The 17,831-nt window shown below is 40.5% G+C and overlaps 1 protein-coding gene across 4 annotated transcripts in view; it reads left to right on the plus strand.

Moving 5' to 3' along the window:
- The first annotated feature begins 3,056 nt into the window (after positions 1-3,056).
- Positions 3,057-17,831, plus strand: part of CEP112 (centrosomal protein 112) — a 148,741-nt gene continuing 133,966 nt past the window's right edge. For all 4 annotated transcript variants that reach the window (XM_027691449.1, XM_027691448.1, XM_027691450.1 and 1 more), the window contains exons 1-6: positions 3,057-3,110; positions 3,799-3,996; positions 4,948-5,138; positions 5,798-5,928; positions 11,402-11,492; positions 13,725-13,799. In XM_027691449.1, the coding sequence (XP_027547250.1) occupies positions 3,897-3,996; positions 4,948-5,138; positions 5,798-5,928; positions 11,402-11,492; positions 13,725-13,799 (588 nt within the window). In that variant the 5' untranslated portion in view covers positions 3,057-3,110; positions 3,799-3,896. The remainder of the gene's footprint in view (positions 3,111-3,798; positions 3,997-4,947; positions 5,139-5,797; positions 5,929-11,401; positions 11,493-13,724; positions 13,800-17,831) is intronic.

Raw genomic sequence — 17,831 nt, forward strand, 5'->3', positions numbered from 1 at the left:
CTGCATATGAATATTTTAATAGTATGACTGATATAATTTGTCCTTATGCTTCCTACTTTTAAGGAGAGATTGAGGCAGCTATTATTAAGTATTTAATACTTTGTACTCATCAGCAATTTAATTCTCTAATGTAGAGACAGACGAATTCATGCTGGCAACTGGAGTGGGTATTTCACTGGTACAATGTGTGCTGTGTTTTGCTTCCCAACATGTTAAAGTGGGATCCTTGAATGACAAGGCCAAGATATCCATAATTTCTTCTAACACATCCATGAACCAGCTGGCAGGAACCAATGAGTTTGGAAATGTCGTGTGGATCCCTCTCTGGGATCGGGACGTCCAGGACGGTCGCTGAGATACCAAACACAGTTTAATATTAACTTGTGTTTCACGGCAAACCCTGTGAGGTTGGTGTAACACTCACTGCCACCAAAATGCTGCTTGGCCCCGAAATGACTCGTGTTTTGCACAAAAACAGTTGCCTCAGGAAAACTGAGATTTCTTCCTGAGCAAATTTTCCCACTTCTACTTTCCCATGCAGCAGGACAATGACTGAGCTCCTCAGCTGGCCCTGCTTCCTCGCTGGATATGCAGTGCTGGAACACTTGAAAGGATCACCCTTAGGAGCCAATGTTCACATGCTGAATTTATTATCTAGTCTCCTGAAGCAAGAAGGGGGAGAAAAAAAATAAATCTGTGACCTGTTAACTCTTTGAAGTAGTGAGGTGTTTGTGAATCACAACTTTTCAGACATGAAAGATTTGCTCAGAAGGTCTGAAAAATAATGTCTTGCAACTTGAAGTGTTCCAGAGGCTGGTAGGAGGCAGTGAAATCTGCCTTTTTCTCCCCCTCCCTTTTTTTTTTTGAGATGTTTGAAAGAATGCCTTAAGCTGTGTTCATGTTACTTGTGGCAACCTGCTGAGACAGTTACAGAGATAAGAGGACATGGCAAAATGAGGTGAAAAAAAATAATACTGAATATGTTTTACTTAAATGATCATATTTTTACAATTCAAATTGGGAGTATTCTGTATTCTGACTGGGATATCTCTGTGTTCTGTAACAGTGTACCCTTAGTGATTTTCTCAGGAAGGTCAGTGCACATCAGTGCTCCTCATGTCCAGGCTGCAGCTTTGGCTGGAGACAAGACCTCAGTAATTTCTTCAATCTTTTATTTTTCTTTCATTTTTTTGGACAGAAGTTATGTAGTTATCAAATCACTGCAGGTAGGCTTCAACCTCTCTGGCCACCCTGCTCTGCATTGGTAAGCAGACCCAGAAACTGGAGCTATTCCTTCAGGAAATTTCTCTTGGAGCAGTGATTCCAATTTCATTGGTTCTGCTCAGCCTCATGTTCCTTTTCACCATATTCCAGCAAATTCAGTTTTTCAAAGTACTTTGTGATGAGCATGACAGGGACATACTCAAATCTGAAGGCAACGTGCAGAAACAAATCAATGAACAACAACATACAAAAAGGGTGGCTTAGAAATTCCCCCCCCTTTTCAATGGTGAAAACCAGATTTGCAAAGCTGGACAGAAATGCAAACCTCTCCCTGGATCACCTGACCAACATGCTGACGTGCTTCCCCTGGAGAGACTCACAGTCTTCAGTCCATTCAGCCTTTCATATTCTAGCAACTCATAAAACTCTCCTCTGTCTCTTATGATTTGGACAAATTGGTTTTATACTGACTACAAAATTCTCCTGACAAATCTGGTTATCTGAGGTGATGAGTCAAAGGTGAGAAGTCTGGCAAGTTCAGCCACCTGGTAGTGTCACTGTGCTGCAAGAATCTACTGCGGTTTTAAACCAGATGAAAAGCAGTCCCATCTTCCATGTTATATTAAATGACAAATATTTTAAATTTGGAACTTAAAGGTAATAAATCATCTTTGTAACGTGCTCATGAGATTCGACCACGGATGAAATATTCCATCACTGATTTTTGCAGTGCTTCCATGCAAATGTGGGTTTAAGGCAACCTGAGCAGGCACGGGTGTATCTGTCAGAGCTATCACCCAATGAGCCCCAATGTGGAATCACTTCTGCTGAAGATTAGCTGAGAAATCAAAGAAAACAGCCAATTTTCTACCCTACACTTAAGGATTTCTTGTTTGATGTGTACGTGCATGTGAATCAAGCTTAGGAGAGCTGAAGAGTTTGTTCATTCAAGATAAAAGCGCTTTAGGCACTACACAGGCAGTAAGGCCCGTGACAGATTGTTGGGGAAAGAGAAATAAATGAATCAGCCAGAGGTTTTATTTGGGATTGCACATACACACAATCATTGACTGAAGAAGAGATTGAAGAGCTCAAAGGACTGGGAGATTTCTCTAATTCTTTGGTGTTCATTCTTCCCTCTTTTGGATCTTTCTTTTTGGTTTTCTTGGCATGGCTATGAAAGAAGTGTAACCCGTGGGTTTTGGGGTAGAAATGTTACAGAATCACAGAGCATCCTGAGCTGGAAGGGACCCCCCCAAGGATCATGGAAGTCCATCTCCTGGCCCCGCACAGAACATCCCCATGAGGTGGATCCTTAGGTGATCCTCACACCTGAGAGGATCATCCAAACCCTCCTGGAGCTCTGGCAGCCTCGGTGCCGTGACCACCGCCCCGGGGAGCCTTTTCAGTGTCCGACCACCCTCTGGGGGAAGCACCTTTCCCTGAGATCCAACCTGACCCTTCTCTGACACAGCTCCAGCCGTTCCCTCCGGTCCTGTCCCTGCTCGCAGGGAGATCAGCGCCTGATCGCTAAACGAGATTCAGGCAGTGACCGCGTCCCTGCGGTGCCTCCCCCGCGGCTCCCACGCACCGTAATTAAGCCCGAGCGGTTTTTCCGCCTGAAAGTTTTTGGGCACCAGCAACTCCCCCCTCCCACCCACTCCCTCCGGGCTGTGCTCGGGTGGGGCTCCGGGCCGGGCTGTCCGGGCCGTGTCGCCGGGTAACCCGCGGAAACGGAAACGCGCGGGGCCCGCGGGGCCGCCGGGAGCGGGGCCGGTTTGAACGTTCGGCCGCCGGCTCAGCCCGGCCGTGCCTGCCCCGAGCGGGGCCGGGACCCGCTGTGCCTCCCCCGTTCGGGGGTCCCGGCCCGGCTCTGCCCTCCCGAGGTAAAGGGGCAGCGGCCGGGGAGGTGCCCGCGGGCGGTTCGGGGCAGGGAGGGAAGGAGGGGATGGGGATGGGATGGGGGGGACGGGTCTTTGCGCAGGGGAGGGACCGCCAGCGGCTCCGGCGGGCACAGGAACGTGCGGGTTGCAGGTGAAATGCGCAAAAACGGTCCCCGATTCCAGCTGGGAAATGACCCTCGGTTGGTCAGACCTGGTGCTGATAACACCGAGTTCGTGGGGTCAATCCCCATCTATTCACTTAAGAGTGATTCAATTAAGGCGCGATGATCCTTTTGGGTCCCTTCCAGCTCCGTGATTCTGTGACAGTTTGGTGATGAGCGCTTGTCTTTGCAGCGCTACTTCCTCAAAAACCAGCCCTGACAACTGGTTTTTGGTTTTGTCGCTTGCTTCTGGTTTCCAGTTTTTCTACTAGTTTTTCCTTCTTTTCCCCCTCTGCCTTAAAAAAACCCCGTTCTAATCCTAAGGAGTACCAGGTTAGGAATGCGGTACCACACAAACGCCTCGAGGTGCTCCGTACAAATTGCGTGTAATTAATACATTTAGTGTGTGGTTGGAAGTTCATTTTCAAATCTAAACAAACACATCCTCGTATCTGCTGTTTGCAAACAATCCCTCTTAGTTTCGTGTTTATTTGAGCGTAATAACACATTTAGTTTTGTTTCCTGTGTAGTTTCCGAGCATGTCTTTGCGGGGCCCTGAGGTGAAGACAGACTGATGTAAAGTGATTTTTGACCTTTTCTGCTCCAATGTGGTGAATGTTCTTTCAAAATGAGCAGCGAAGACGAAGTCTCTGAGCAACTGGATACAGAATTGAATCGCTATATTGTGGCTATGAAGCCTTATGTTCTAAAGCTACAGGATAGTTCTGGTAAATATGGTAAAATGTGCATTTAAAGGCTAATAACAGAATTCTAGGTGACTGATAATTATAATTTTGTGTCTATGTACTTGTTTCACTTAGTTTCACCAGAAACTTAATGTCCTCTATGGCATGATTTTGACACAGGGTTTTACCAACTTCTAAAGTTGCAGTTTTTAGGTACCTACTGTACTTGTTTGAGCTTATCTCTTTTATCTTTACGATGTGAATGTGCTTTTTGAATAAACACATTAGTATTTCTTTTTAAAAACCTAATGCAGTAGAAACAAAAAGCTTCTTAAAGGCATTGTTTTTGAGATGGCCCTTACAAATTACAAATATTTTCTAGTTATAAAGGTGTTAAAATGTGGTTAGGAATGTGTAATAATAGGAACATCAATTAATAAATTATGTTTTATAAATCTATTTTCTTTTTACAACCAACTGGTTGTTATTATTAAAGGCACATACCCTACAAATTAAGACCTTTCTGTGTGAACATTTAACCAAATGAATAATTTCATCATCTAGTAGCAAAACTTGTGTAAATACAGATTTATTTTTTTTAAATTAATGAATATTTATTGCGTATTTAAAGTATTAATGCTCATGCAGGCTGTAAGTTGTAGTTAATGGCAGTGATTGCAGAATTCCTGGTGATTTATGTCTTCTGTCCTTATTAGGGATTGATTCCCAAACAAACCATTTCTGGAAGTGATGTAAACTTCTGGTAAACATGAATTTATAGAAAATGTTTCTGGAATATGTAAATTTGAACTATTGTTAAAGACTTATTTGGTTTTTATTTGGTTCGATCATTTGGGTTTGTTTGTTTTGCTTTAAACTTTTGGGTAGAAGGGAGACACCCATGAAACTGGTGACCAGTGATGGCTTCTGTTTTTTCAGTGTGTTTGATTTGCTCTGAAAATGTAGTGTGAGGACGTATATCTGTGTTTTCAGAACGAAGAGTATGTGCACTGTGGATTAAAAAACTCTGCAGACCCTCAGGAGCAGGGGTAGGAGTAGAGGGAAGGAAGAATCGGAACTCATATGCAAAACTTTTGCTCCACATGCTGAAACGAGGAGTCCTGGAGGGACCTTTTGCACAAAAACCAGAACAAGGATTGCTGAAAAGTTTACCTTCCTATATGGTGAGGGTGAGACAAGCTTGCCTAAATATACCCTCAAGATAACATTTGCCTCTTTGGTTTTGCATGAAAGTGAAAAATGATGTTGGGAAAATCTTTTAATGGGCAAAACCTCTTATGAAACCTCTATCTTCTTCAGAATTCAGATTAGAAGGCTTATAAAAATCAGTGTTCTGAAGAAACAATTTCTGATTCTTTGGAAATATGTAGTAAAAAGCCATTGAGGCTTTCTTTTGTTTTAATCAGCAGTTTTGTGAAAGGAAAAATGTGCTAGAAGGTGGTGAGTTTAGTAATCAGAGGTGATTATAGGAACCTGTGTTTCTGTGAAAGATGACTGTTCACACAGATGTTGTTAAGCTTGTTAAGTTTGTTTTCTGAAGACCTGAATATGCTGTGTCAACGCTTGGCATCAGCTTTAGTGGGGTAACTATCCTAATTTATGCTAAAATTACCCACACTGAAAGAAGTAAAGTACTGGAAAACATTTACACCTTTGCCTGTTGTATGAATTTCCATGGGTTGGGAGTGTGGCGTTTGCCACTGGCTTTGTTGGAAAAAGGATGTTTTTACTGCAGATATTCCTGTAAAGAACAACTTTAACTGTGTAAAAAATGTACTGGTGTAAATATATTTTGTTGATTTTGCTTTTATTCTCATTACAGACAACTTTTGTTGAAGAACTAAGTTCAGCAGGAGCTCCAATCAATAGCTCAGGCTGTTTGCCTGAGTGGATACTGGGAGAACTAGAAGACACTGAAGCTAAAGAGGAATCCTCTGTATCAACAGCACAGGGGTAAGATTTCTGTATTTGCTTTGTTCAGTAATTGATATTTAATAGATTTCTGATTTGATAAGCTCTGGATGTTTCAGTTTGTGTGAGTTTGTGATGGACTCATCAGCAGTGTTTGTACTTGGTAATTGCTTCAATGTATTGAAAACTTCTAGACTTTTCTATTTCTACTTTTCTCCATCGTGTCTTCTTTTCTGGCTCTCATCCTTCATGCCCTCCAAGCTCTGTCCTCTTTCCCTTCCTCTTCTTCTCCTCCTCCTTTCAGTTACAGACACTTAACTTGGAAAATCTAAGTTAACATTTGTAGTCTAGGGCCATAATGCTGAAAGGAGGTGTTTTATCAAATAGTTATTAATGGCTATATTTTCTATAGAGATTAGAAATCTAAACAAGTACACAGATGGTGGATTTAAAGGTTGTTCTGTGATTGTTGCTCACAGTTGTTTTTTTTTTTTTTAGAGGAAGCAGAATAATGGCTTCCTGCAGATAAGCAAAGTTTGCTGTTCTGTGACAAAGGAGAAAAAGTTTCACGTGTACAGAGAGATTTGATTTACTTCTTGTGAGTGTGTTAGTTCATCCTGAACACCTATTTGTCTTGTGTTTCATCAGGGCTTCTTTATGAACTAGCAAGATTTCTTTATATTTCCCTTAAGCATAATAAATCTTGGATTCCAGAAGGTCAAACTGGCCCAGCTGTACTTGTTAAAATTTAGGAGGCTAAAAATCAGAGCTGCTGCCTGGGGGATACTCTGCCATGTTATTGAGTGGGGAAGATTGTTTGCAGTGGCTCCATCCTTGTCTGAACAACTTCTCTCTGAGTTTGATTTAAAATGTTTTGGTCCATATCATGATGGCTACTACAAATACATGAGCTTTTCTGGTGACCAGCACCACCTGTGCTTAAATCCTGCATGTTTGTCGTTAGGATAATTTAAAAAATTCAGCATTGCTCGTTTGCAGCTCTGCAGCTGAATCCTGAACACCTGTAGCTGCACCTGGTTGTGGCAATCCATTGGCTCTGGGGAGGTTTGCAGGAGCTCCTGAGCTTCAGCTGCATCCTTAGTTCCAATCAGTTGGGAATAGAGCTGCTCACAGAGCAGGGAAAGGGGTGAAATGTGGCAGGTTATTGAGGCTTGTTCTCCTGTTGGCTTGGAAAAATGTCCCTCCAGTATTGAAGGAGTGCCCAGCTGCTCAGTTGGACACTATTGGAAATCTTCAGCTCTGTTCTATCCTATGTTTTGGGAATCTTTGGTAAATTTTAGTTTAGTCTACTGTTCTTAAGTATTTACTTTCTGGGTTTTCTTTGCAGCACAACTCGGTGCTGATTATCAAGATCTATGTTCCTTTTGGGTTTTTTGTTTGTTTTTTTTTTTTAATGTGACTGCATTTCAGTCATGGATGGAGTGGCCTCTTGTTTGCTGGTTTGGAAGTTCAGTTAATGTTTAACCTCTCTGAAATCCTTGGTGAAGGAAGCACTCAGACATAGGCTGTGACTATTATTCAAGGCTCAGTAGGTGCTGTGCAGGTGGAAGTGAGTGTTTGCTTCTATATGAAGCTTCTGGTTTCATTTCATCACGTGACAAATACATGTGCAGGTTTTGTTTCACAAGTTTAGTGCTTTTTTAATGTGTTCACTTACATTTTTCATAAGTGGCCATCATTAGCTGTTCTTTTGTAGGCACATTGATGTTTATGCTGTATATCATATTTTTTTAATCATGTTTTTAATTTTTCGGCTGTGATTTGGAGAGATGACAGTTAGACACTCTTGCAAGTTAAATCGTGTTGGTATTGAGTATCATGAAGCTTTTCCTCTTCTGCATCCAGTAACTATGTGTAATTCTAACAATCACTTAAAAAGCTGCTCTTAGGTCTGATGTATCTCCTCTTCCTGAGGACTAAGGGCTCTTCTGGTTTCTCTGATAGGAGCCTGTGGTTTTGATAAGAGCCTTGTGGTTTAAGAAGCAGAGGCAGAGAATGGAAAACTGCCAGCTGAGTTATCATATTCCTGCCTTGGGCTTGGTGATTCAGAGGATTGTTGGGAAGAGGTGTCCAGATACCCTCAGTTAGAAAAAAATACATTTGACCTTATGAAAATAAGGATTGTATCATGCTTTAGAAATGGTTTTTGAGACCTTGGCTGAATTTGTGTTGACACTGTGCCATGTCAAGATACCTGGCCTGCATCTGGTTGGGTTGTCTTGGTCATTGTTGTGATAAAGGATCACTTTGGGTATTAGAAGCAGCAAAACAATATCAGCACAACCCTGCCCTGTTAGGCCCAATTTAGCATATTCATATCTCTCCAAGGCCATATTTGTGGCATAAAAATACACCTAATTACTCCTAATTCCTTACCTATTGTCAGCTGGGGTGTTGTTTGCATATTCCTCCCTCTGTATCCATCGGGTGCTGGTCCCCATTTGAGGGAAGCTGAGGTACAGTTCCACCTGCTCCCACCCCTGTATTCTTTGCCATATTTTTACTCTCTTTCCCACTTGGTTCATAGTAGAATGTTGGGAATCTGACCCCTTTTCCCTCTCAGTATCTGAACCTAAGATTCAGCTCGGTCTGGCCAAGTTCCTGAAGTTTTGGGTGAGGTAGTGGAGCTTTATTTCATCTACTTTTTAACTTTTATCCTGTGGAAATGAAGCAATACCTAATTGGGTGATCAGTATATGGTCCCCAAGGCTCTGATGAGTTCTCTGGAGATGTGGATTGCATATGATTCCATGCCAGGAGAAGCAAGTAAATGTGATGGAATAATGTTTCTGGTTTAAGGGACTCTAGAAGTGAAACTTTGCTGTGCTAATGGCTGCTCAAACCAAGAGTGGGGCTGTGTCTGAGGAAATCTGAATTGTGTTGGCAAATTTTGGTGGTTCTGTAGATTACATAAATTAGTCTTCAGAGCAATGAGAAACGAGTTTTCTTGTGAGTTATGCAGGAAAATTACTGAAGGTAAATGTTTCAGCTGTGTTTTGTAGAAGTAGCTTATTTAATACTTATTTACATGTGACTATGTTAAGACATTACCTATATCCAACATATAGATCCTGGGTTTTTTTTGCATTTACAGTTTTGAGCGACCTATCAGTGCAGGTAAAGATGGAATATATTAAATATTTCTGGGATGTGCAGTTTGTAGGGAGAGCCAGCAGATGGTGATCGAGTTCCATTGTATTTGTCTCTCTCCTCCAAATGTGCATTGGGAAAAACTGGATCCATGGGCATGGAATATGTGTAGCTGGATGAAAATTTTGCATTCCAGGCATGACTCAGTTCTTACAACATTTTCTCAGGGCAAAATAGATAATGTCAGCGAGACATGTTTGAGTAACTGCTTGCTGTTATTTATCTCAAGATTCTCCCCTTTCAAAGGCCCAAACAGAGAAGTTCTTTTCATAGTGATTTTTATCTTGCCATACAAATAATTCTGTGTTTGGCAGTTTTGACTTTTCTATATGAAGTTGTTTTTCTGCCTAAATGAAAAGGAGGTAAACAAACCTTACTTGCAAGGTGGGGGGTGGATGAATAAGCCCAAGGCAGCTGGTGCTGGAAAGGTGCAGCTTTATTTTGAAACATGAGAGGGTTGGTTTGAGGAATGTTGAACAGAAACCTGGTGTTTCTGACCCTACAGGAAAATTCTACTGTATGTTTAGAGACTGTGCCTGAAAAACACTTAGAGGTTAGTGTGGAGCTGTGCTGGACCAGGAGAAACCAGTGAGTTTCCCTCACTTTGTTCCTAGTAGGTTATTATTTACTAATCTCCTTTATTAGCAGCAAATTGCTTCCTTCTCCCATGCTCAGTGTTTCGGCTGAAGTAGGAGGTCACAGGGCTGATGTCAAGACTGACCATTCCTCACTCACCTGCCCTGGGAAGAAAAAGAAGCAATCCTGTGATTTTTTTTTTTATTTTTTTTTTTTTTTTGGAACCTGCCTTGTGTTGGCAGAAGGCTGGAAAAGAGGTTGAATGGGCAAAATATGCTTGAGAGGAGCAAAATTGTGGTCCACCCGTAACAACTTCAAATTCTGTTTATAGAATCACGTAAAGCAGCTTCCTTTTCAGTCCCTCTTCCAAACAGCAAATAGAGAACTAAAATCTATCTAGGCCTTTTCCCCCCTTTTGTCAAATTGAGAGTATTACAGGTGACTTGGCTTGGTTTGCCTATTTGTTGACGTTCCTTAATCTCTGAATGATAAGGGGCATGAATTCTGTTTTCTCTCATTTTTAACAATTGGAACATTATTGAATTGTTTAACCTGAGCATTGCTCAGAAAACCAATCTGATAAAAGTGCAGATTTACCGACAGGCAAAGATTTATCTCCCTCTAATGAAAGGTAATTTCGTGTCAAATGAAATCTCGGGAAGAAATGCGAGAGGCATTGTGTTATTAAATTTCTTTTGATCCTTTTTTACCTCTAAGACTCTGCTTATCTAAACTATTTAGTGCTTTGTAATGGTTGTTATGCATCCATACATGTTGTTTATATGGGATTTATTGGTGCTGGAAGGGAAGGTTTGCTCCCAGTTGTTGTATTTCTCTGTTCCCTGCTGTTTTGATGAAAGCTGGGGCCCTGTGCTTTGTGAAAACTTTTGTGTTTGTCTTCCTAGAAGTGACTCGTTTATATTGTACATCCAACTGTTGTTGTTCTGTTCATAAACACTTAATTCATCTCAGAGTCTCTTTGGCATAACAACCGTCTCATTTGCTGCCAGATGGAAAGGAAGGAAGGTATTTTAATGGTCTGATTTGATTTTAATGTAATATAACCAGTCATGGGAAGGTGAAGGGACTGGCAGGAGTTTTTAATTACCTTAATACCTGTGGATTTGACAGTGGAGTTTATGCTGAAGGGTGTTTTGCTGCTGTTTTGGATCTTTTGCTGTATCAACCTATCTAATAAATGCCTATAATTTCTATTTTATTTTGTTTCAGGCTGTTCTTTTCTTTCACTGTTCTGTGGTTGATAAATATCTGTTGACCAGGTGCATCAGGGACAGTTCTCTTCACCTGCTATTCTTAATTTCCTTCTGTTCAAGTATTTTATTTATGACAAAAGCTTTTCCAGAAAATCCCTGTCTAGCACTCCACTATTTCAAAAGCATTCTCCTAGATCAGCCTTCCTGGTTAACTTGGATTTATTCTAAAATCCATTGTGTGATGTTGGGTCATGTAGTAAAAGAAAAACAATGAGTGCTTTTTAATGTACTGTCATGTACACAATATTTCTGGGGTTTCTGTTGTCATGGGTTTTTTTTGGTGGTGTTTTTTTAATGGAATACTTAAGGCTTTTGTTTGCCTTTGACAAGAAATTTTCTCTTTTTCTCTTTTTTTTGATCTATACATCTTGATAATTATTTTCTCGTGTATATTTTAAAAGATTCTACTGTATGATTAACATCCTTTGTGTGCCACAAATTGTTGAAAATTAATTTTTTTTTCTCTCTCTGCTTTCTCTTGTTGTTAATAACAGGGAAACACCCAGTGAGAAGCCATCAGATATATTCCATTCTGGGGTTTATCTTCAGAGGACAGGGGAAAATGACCTGGGCACGTCACCGTCTGTAAGATCCTTCTCCTTTTTTTTCATAGAACTTGCTCTATTTTCCATGGGTTGGTTTTTATATATCCCTGTAAAGCTGTTTGTGTGGGTCATGATCCCTGTGGAGAGGTACAGACAGGGACTAAAGCTCCCCAAAATCTGTCCTCTGCAGTGCAGGGGGGAGGGAATTCCTTGTAGGATGCTCCCAGTTCATCCCAATTCCTGCCCTCTGTTTAGTGTGTTGGGTGCTTTGTTTTCCCTGGGCTTGGCAACGTGCCTGCACTGACATCATCTTGTATTATTTTGCAATAATAGATTAAAGAAAGCTGCAGAGATGCCTCTGGCTCTGGTTAGTGATGGTTGACCTCTGCAAGAGTGAATTTTGGACAGTTTTGTTTCATCAGACTTTCCACAAGGGGCATTGTGGCTGATGAAAGGACATTGAACAGACTTCATGGAAAACCTGTTCAGCCCAAAATATTTAATGATGTTGTGTGTATAATTGCAAGCATTTACACTGAAAATTGCTCCTGACAAATATCCCTTAGCAAGAAATGTGCTGTTTCCCTTCATAAATGTGGCTTTTACCACATCTACAACAACTCCCATCCCTCCACGGAACACTGAATTTGCTGTATGAACCTGTTGAGGTCTGCCCATAATTCTTTTTTGATGATATCAGGGGAACAGTTTACAAAAATTGCAGCTGGGAGGGGGCTGTTGCCACCTGAGGAATTCATACAGACTGTTCTTCCCTTCCTTGCTGGGCACAGCCAAGAATTTATGAGGACATGAAGTGCAAGTGGGATAAATTGGGGAGTGTTCTGAGGAAATTTGTGTTCTGTTGAGTATCTGGAATAGAGGACTAGCAAGGGGATGGTTTTTCCTGATCAGATTGCAGGTGGTCAGTGGGCAAAAACAGTGTCTCTGCCCTAGGCTCTGATTGGTGTGAATGTATTTACACAAGTATAACTTAAAACCAGAAATGCCATGATTAAAAATAAAACCACATGCTAGATTTACTAAATTTCTTCTTATTGGTTTTGTGTTTATTTTACTTAGAGAAATATTCCTTATGGAACAGTTATTGTTACGAAAATTATCTTTTTTCACTTGAGACCTGGATTTGAGGCGTTAAAGTTGTTTTGTGAGGGGGGTTTTTTGTTGTTTTGGCTTGTTGTCTTTTTGCTGCTGGCTCTGCCACAGCTTCCAGGGCAATGTTAGACAGATCACTGCACTCCACTGTTCTTCAGCTTCATATATTGGATTCTCCTGTGATTACAGCTTTAAAAGGGCCTTTAAGTGAAATAATCCTCTCTTGCTTTGCCAAACAGTTTGATAATGTTTGACTGGCTGGGACAAATAATATCTTGTTCTGTTGTCAGGACACACAGATGTTCTGGCAGAATTCAGGCCCAGGTAGAGGAACAGGGAGTCATTTAAGAGACATTAAGAGCTGCCTCAACCAAGTGTGGATGAAATGCAGCCCAAGCTCCACTCACTGAATGATTGTGACAAATGAGGAGATTTAAAGGAGAGGTGCTGGCAGGTCCATCCACAAGGCTCTTGTTAACAAAACTTAGTGAGACAGAGAAATTCACACTCCAGTGTTGTTTTTTCTAAATATCTCAGTTAAGCAAAATGTTCTGTACCAGCTTCCCCCTGGAATGCAGTCATAGTTATTGTTATCCTGCAGGAAAAACTTTCTTCTGAAAGACAATTCCTTGTTACTTCCTGGAGCAACAATAACCCCAGTCCTGGTGGGATGCTGGAAATCCTTTCTGCAGAGAGGACCCTCAGCCTTGAGCTGGGGAACAGCTCTGCTTTGATAACTATCCAGTGATAGTTATCCACTGCTGTGCTTTCCTTTAAATTTATTTTTTTTCTTTGGAGGCTGATCAGGTGATCTCTGAATTCTGGATTAGCCCCACAGAGGGTGCTGTGGAGAGATGAATCATTTTTAGAATATGGAGTATTTTGAAATGGAGTATTTTGGTTTTTGTTTAGTAAATTCACCCTGTGTAAAGGAGATCAGAATAAGTAAAGAAGAACATTATACAGTGAAGATCCTGGCTAATTTATCCTCAGAATTCCTTTCTTCTGTTAACTGAGCTATTTAGATTAAAGCTGTCAGAAGTATCGTGCCACTCTCAGGAAATGGGGTGTAGGAATGGCCAAGCCAAAGAGAAGCTTTATTTTAAATTATGTATCCACCAGTTCTTCTGATATTTTGTTTGACTTTTTTCTGTTCCAGGATGATCATCACAACAAAACCGTTTCTTTGGATGACAATAACCTCGAAGCTCGTCTCAACAGTTGGAATCTTGGGGTAAAACAAACTGAGTGCATTCCTTATTTATTAACTCGAGATGGAAACTCCTTATTAATGTCATCTGCATCTCTGAGCTTAGACTACAAAACTGGTGTGGGAGTCAGTCTTTTAGAGATGAATTGGTAAAGTTGGGAATGGGTATTAATGAAAACATGTCATCCTGAGAAGAAAACATTAAAAATGCCTCACTTTTAAGTTGTAATAAACTTACTATCTTTAATAAGGTTACTGATGAATCAGGCAAGTGGTCAAAAACCAAGTATCTTACTCTGGTAGAAGTTCAGACTATTTCTTGATTACTTGTCTTTTATAGTGTAATACAAGAACAATTTCTAGCACTTCCAGACTTATAGATCAGTGTATTTTTTGGGGAATTGTACCTTTGTAAAGTGGGGAAAGTGGATCCTCACAAACATTTTCAGGAGCAGCAGCTCCAACTTGCCAAAGCTCCATACAGGTGTCTGAAACCAAGGTGCAAGCAGTCACTTGCAGGTTGTGTGGATATTTGGGCTGCATAAATACCTGGATTATATGAGCAGATAACTGTAACACCTCGAGCTTTTAAAGCTGCTTTAAGGGGGAGAATTTGCTCATGGCCATTTTACAAATTGTTCCAACTGATGCTGACAAAGAATCTCTTTCTATCCAGCGTTTTCATATCAGTGTTGATCTGCCTGCTTGCTTATCTCTGCAATTTTATTTGTGTTTTATTTCTTTCTCTAATTGAAATTCCAGTTTGCAATCGTGTTGTGTTGATAACGGATGGTTATTAAAGTGTGATGATCCTCTGCTGATACAGGAGCTCTCTTGGATAACAAATTGGCTACTGGGACACATAAATCAGGTTTTCAAGTCTCCTCTCCAGGGATGGTAATTAAACAAAGTCGCTCCTGAGAGACTTTGATTGCCTGATAAGACTTGTTGGGAGTTACCTGACAAAGAGGATTTGAGGTTGTAAAAGAGAGGTCTGTGAGGGGTTGCTGCTCAACAGCGTTTCCCTGCTGTGGATCACGGCCTCCAGTGGCTTCTGAAAGGGTCAGGAAGTTTTAAGTAGAGTGTCACGCTTAAAGAAGAATATGTCATTGCTAAAAATGAAATAAAAATCTCACTAAACGACTGCAGCTCCTTGGAATCTGGAAGGTTGGAGCATCAGCTGTGGCTGCTGTTATTTGTGAGCATTTACAATGTCATGGGAGCATCCAGCTCCCCTTTAATTGCCAGGCCCATCTGCAAACTGTTCAGGAAACTTAATTTACAAGTGATCCCACCTCAGATACAGGAGACCCTTGACCCAAAAGAAACAGTTCAGTAGTGGGGGAAGGTAGGAAAGGAAATACAGGATGGCTTTTGCTTTGAGCTGCCCAGTGTAAAGAACTGTTGTTTTGGAAAAGCTTTGCAAACTTTCCTGGGTTTTTTTGGTTATGCAAGTCCTTCTTTATACAAGGATTTTTCTCAGTAAGAATCCCTGTGATTTTTAGGAAGCTGTGATTATTTCAAGCAAGGAATCTGCAAAAATACCTAAGTGCTCTACATATTGGTGAGACAACCTTGATGTCTTCCAACTGCAAGTTGCTGCTGAACCTCCACTATTCCAGTCTGTGCTTGATTATAATGACCAGTTCTAAACTGTTAATTTATTTTTACTGTTATCTTTTGATCTCCTGCTTCTTTACTATATTCTGAATTTCCTCTTCTTCAAAGCTCTGGTATTTTTAAGGTCACAGAGTGGATGTATTTTCAGTGTTTATGACGTGCCCACATCAGTGGCTGAGATTTTTTTTATTATTAGCATTGCTAAAAATACTCTGATAAGTTTTGGGAAATAGTTTTATGATTTCTCTGCTAAGCAGAGAGGTCAAAGCTTAACACACTAATATTTGTTGTTAGCAATAACATTTTCTGCAGGACAATAAGGCTGTTGCATTAGTTTGCTGATATTGTTGCTTCTCCTGAGCAATGAAAGAATTTTTGCCTTTGTCTTGCAACGTTCCTGACTATCACTATCAAACATTTTATTGTTCAAGTTTTTCAGATTCTAGTCATGCATGAGTAAATATTTTTTTAAAAAGCTGAATTTTGAGTGCAATACATTTCCCTTTTGTACATGGAGTACTAATGTAAGCCAGTTTTACATACATTATAAAAGTGTGTTTTTCTTAGCCCTTATTGACTCTTATCTAAATGTGGGCACTGTCCTTTATCAAGTGTTTGTGCCTCGAAGTTGCATTTGCAATGTAGAAAAGAAGAAATCTTTTTGTATTGCTGTTTTAAGGGAAAAATTTCAGAGCCAGGAGTTGAGACAATTGTCATTACTTTGTCCTTCTTTACGTGTTTTAGGACATAATAAAAGTAACCTGGGCTAGTGGAAGGTGTCCCTGCCCATGGCAGGGGATTGGAACAAGATGAGCTTTAAGGTCTGTTCCAACCCAAACCATTCCATGATTCAATGATCTTATTTTATTAACAGCTGTCAGTAAACTTCTACATATTGTTGTAAATCTAGTACAGTCATAGCTAAAGGGAAGGTGACCATCTGTTATTTGTCTCAAAAAATAATTAAATATTGTGAAATATAGATATATATGAATCAGGAAAAAAAGCTGTTTGGATAATGGAATTAAACTACCTTTTTTTCCTTTTTTTTCCTCTTGTAGTTGAGCTTTTTAGATTGCAGAGAAACGTAATTTTTGGATAAAAATTTTGTTATGTAAAGGAACAACAATGAATTAAATCCCTGCAAATTCTTACCTGACCTGCCTCTCTCTCTGTCTGTCTCTCTCTCTTTCCCTATTTCATGGTGCTTCTGATACAGTTGGATTTGTCACTGAATTGTAACCAATTTTTAGGTGTGACAAAGCAAGGCTTTCAAACATCCCAGGAAATTCAGCACATCATTTTAGGTGGAAAGCACACAAAGAGACTGTACCCTGGGGAAACAGCAAAGGGTTTTTTAATCAGGGAGAACATGAGTTTTCATCACTGGAATTCAGCCAGCACAAGAATTTAACTCTTTAGCTTTTACCAGAAGCGATGTGGGATGTGCAGCACAAAGAACCTGGACATCAGGTCTTGCCCAGAAGGATTTAGCATGGGAGATGTTATTGCCTGAGAAGGGTTTAGGAGGGCTTGAACCAAAGAAATTCTGCAGTCAGTAGCTTGCATTATGTTCTCTTCCCTTGGAGAAATGATTTAACACAGGGTTAAAGCAGATGGAAGCGTTGGGAATTCTTGGGTGGCTGCAGCAGCAGAGGAGGCTGTGCCTGCTCCCTGCACTTGGCTCACATCTGCCCGTGTCTTTCCAGTCCAGTTAAGCTCAACCATTTCTGTACAAACCATTTGATTATCTTTTGTTTGGTTTCTCAGTCTGTCTGCTTACTATAAACATACCTACTGTATATGTTGTGGCGTTGGAGGGCAGCAACACTATAAAAACTTTCCCACAGTGAACTCCAAATGCTGGTGTGACTTCAAAAAGTAAATTCGACTTCCATGCTGACAAACAATCTTCGTGTGCTTTAATGTCCTTCCACTCAGACTGCAGAAGCAGCATTAAAGTGAACTTCCCTACAAATTATGATGTTAGATAAGAATGTCCTTACTCAAATTTCCTGAAGCTACTCAGCAGTTATTTCTGTAGGGAACATGCTGGCTGGGTTTGTTAGATTAAAGTAAGAATTTAGGGCAAGGTTCAGTTTAGTTGTTTACCATTTCAAAGTCTTAAGTGTTCTTAACTCTTTCATGTGTGTTTTTGCCATCCTTGTTTTGAAAACAATCACGTTTTGTCTTTGAAGAAGCTGAAGGGGGAATTAGCAGCAAGGCTGCTGATCCAAATGTGGGGGGTTTGTTCCCTGAATCTTTAATATGCACAATATACCTTCTGCCTCTGGGACCGAGCTGAAATAAGCTCCAGTTGTGCTTTATTGAACATAACTAGACCTTGATAATCATCTTCCAGGGGATGAAATGGGATTTTGGAGGGGTGGGATGGAACCATGACATTAATGTTGTCATTATTGTGGTATTTACTGA

Source organism: Neopelma chrysocephalum, unplaced genomic scaffold (assembly GCF_003984885.1).
Source record: "Neopelma chrysocephalum unplaced genomic scaffold, ASM398488v2 Primary Assembly neopelma1_84, whole genome shotgun sequence".
Classification (NCBI taxonomy): Eukaryota; Metazoa; Chordata; class Aves; order Passeriformes; family Pipridae; genus Neopelma; species Neopelma chrysocephalum.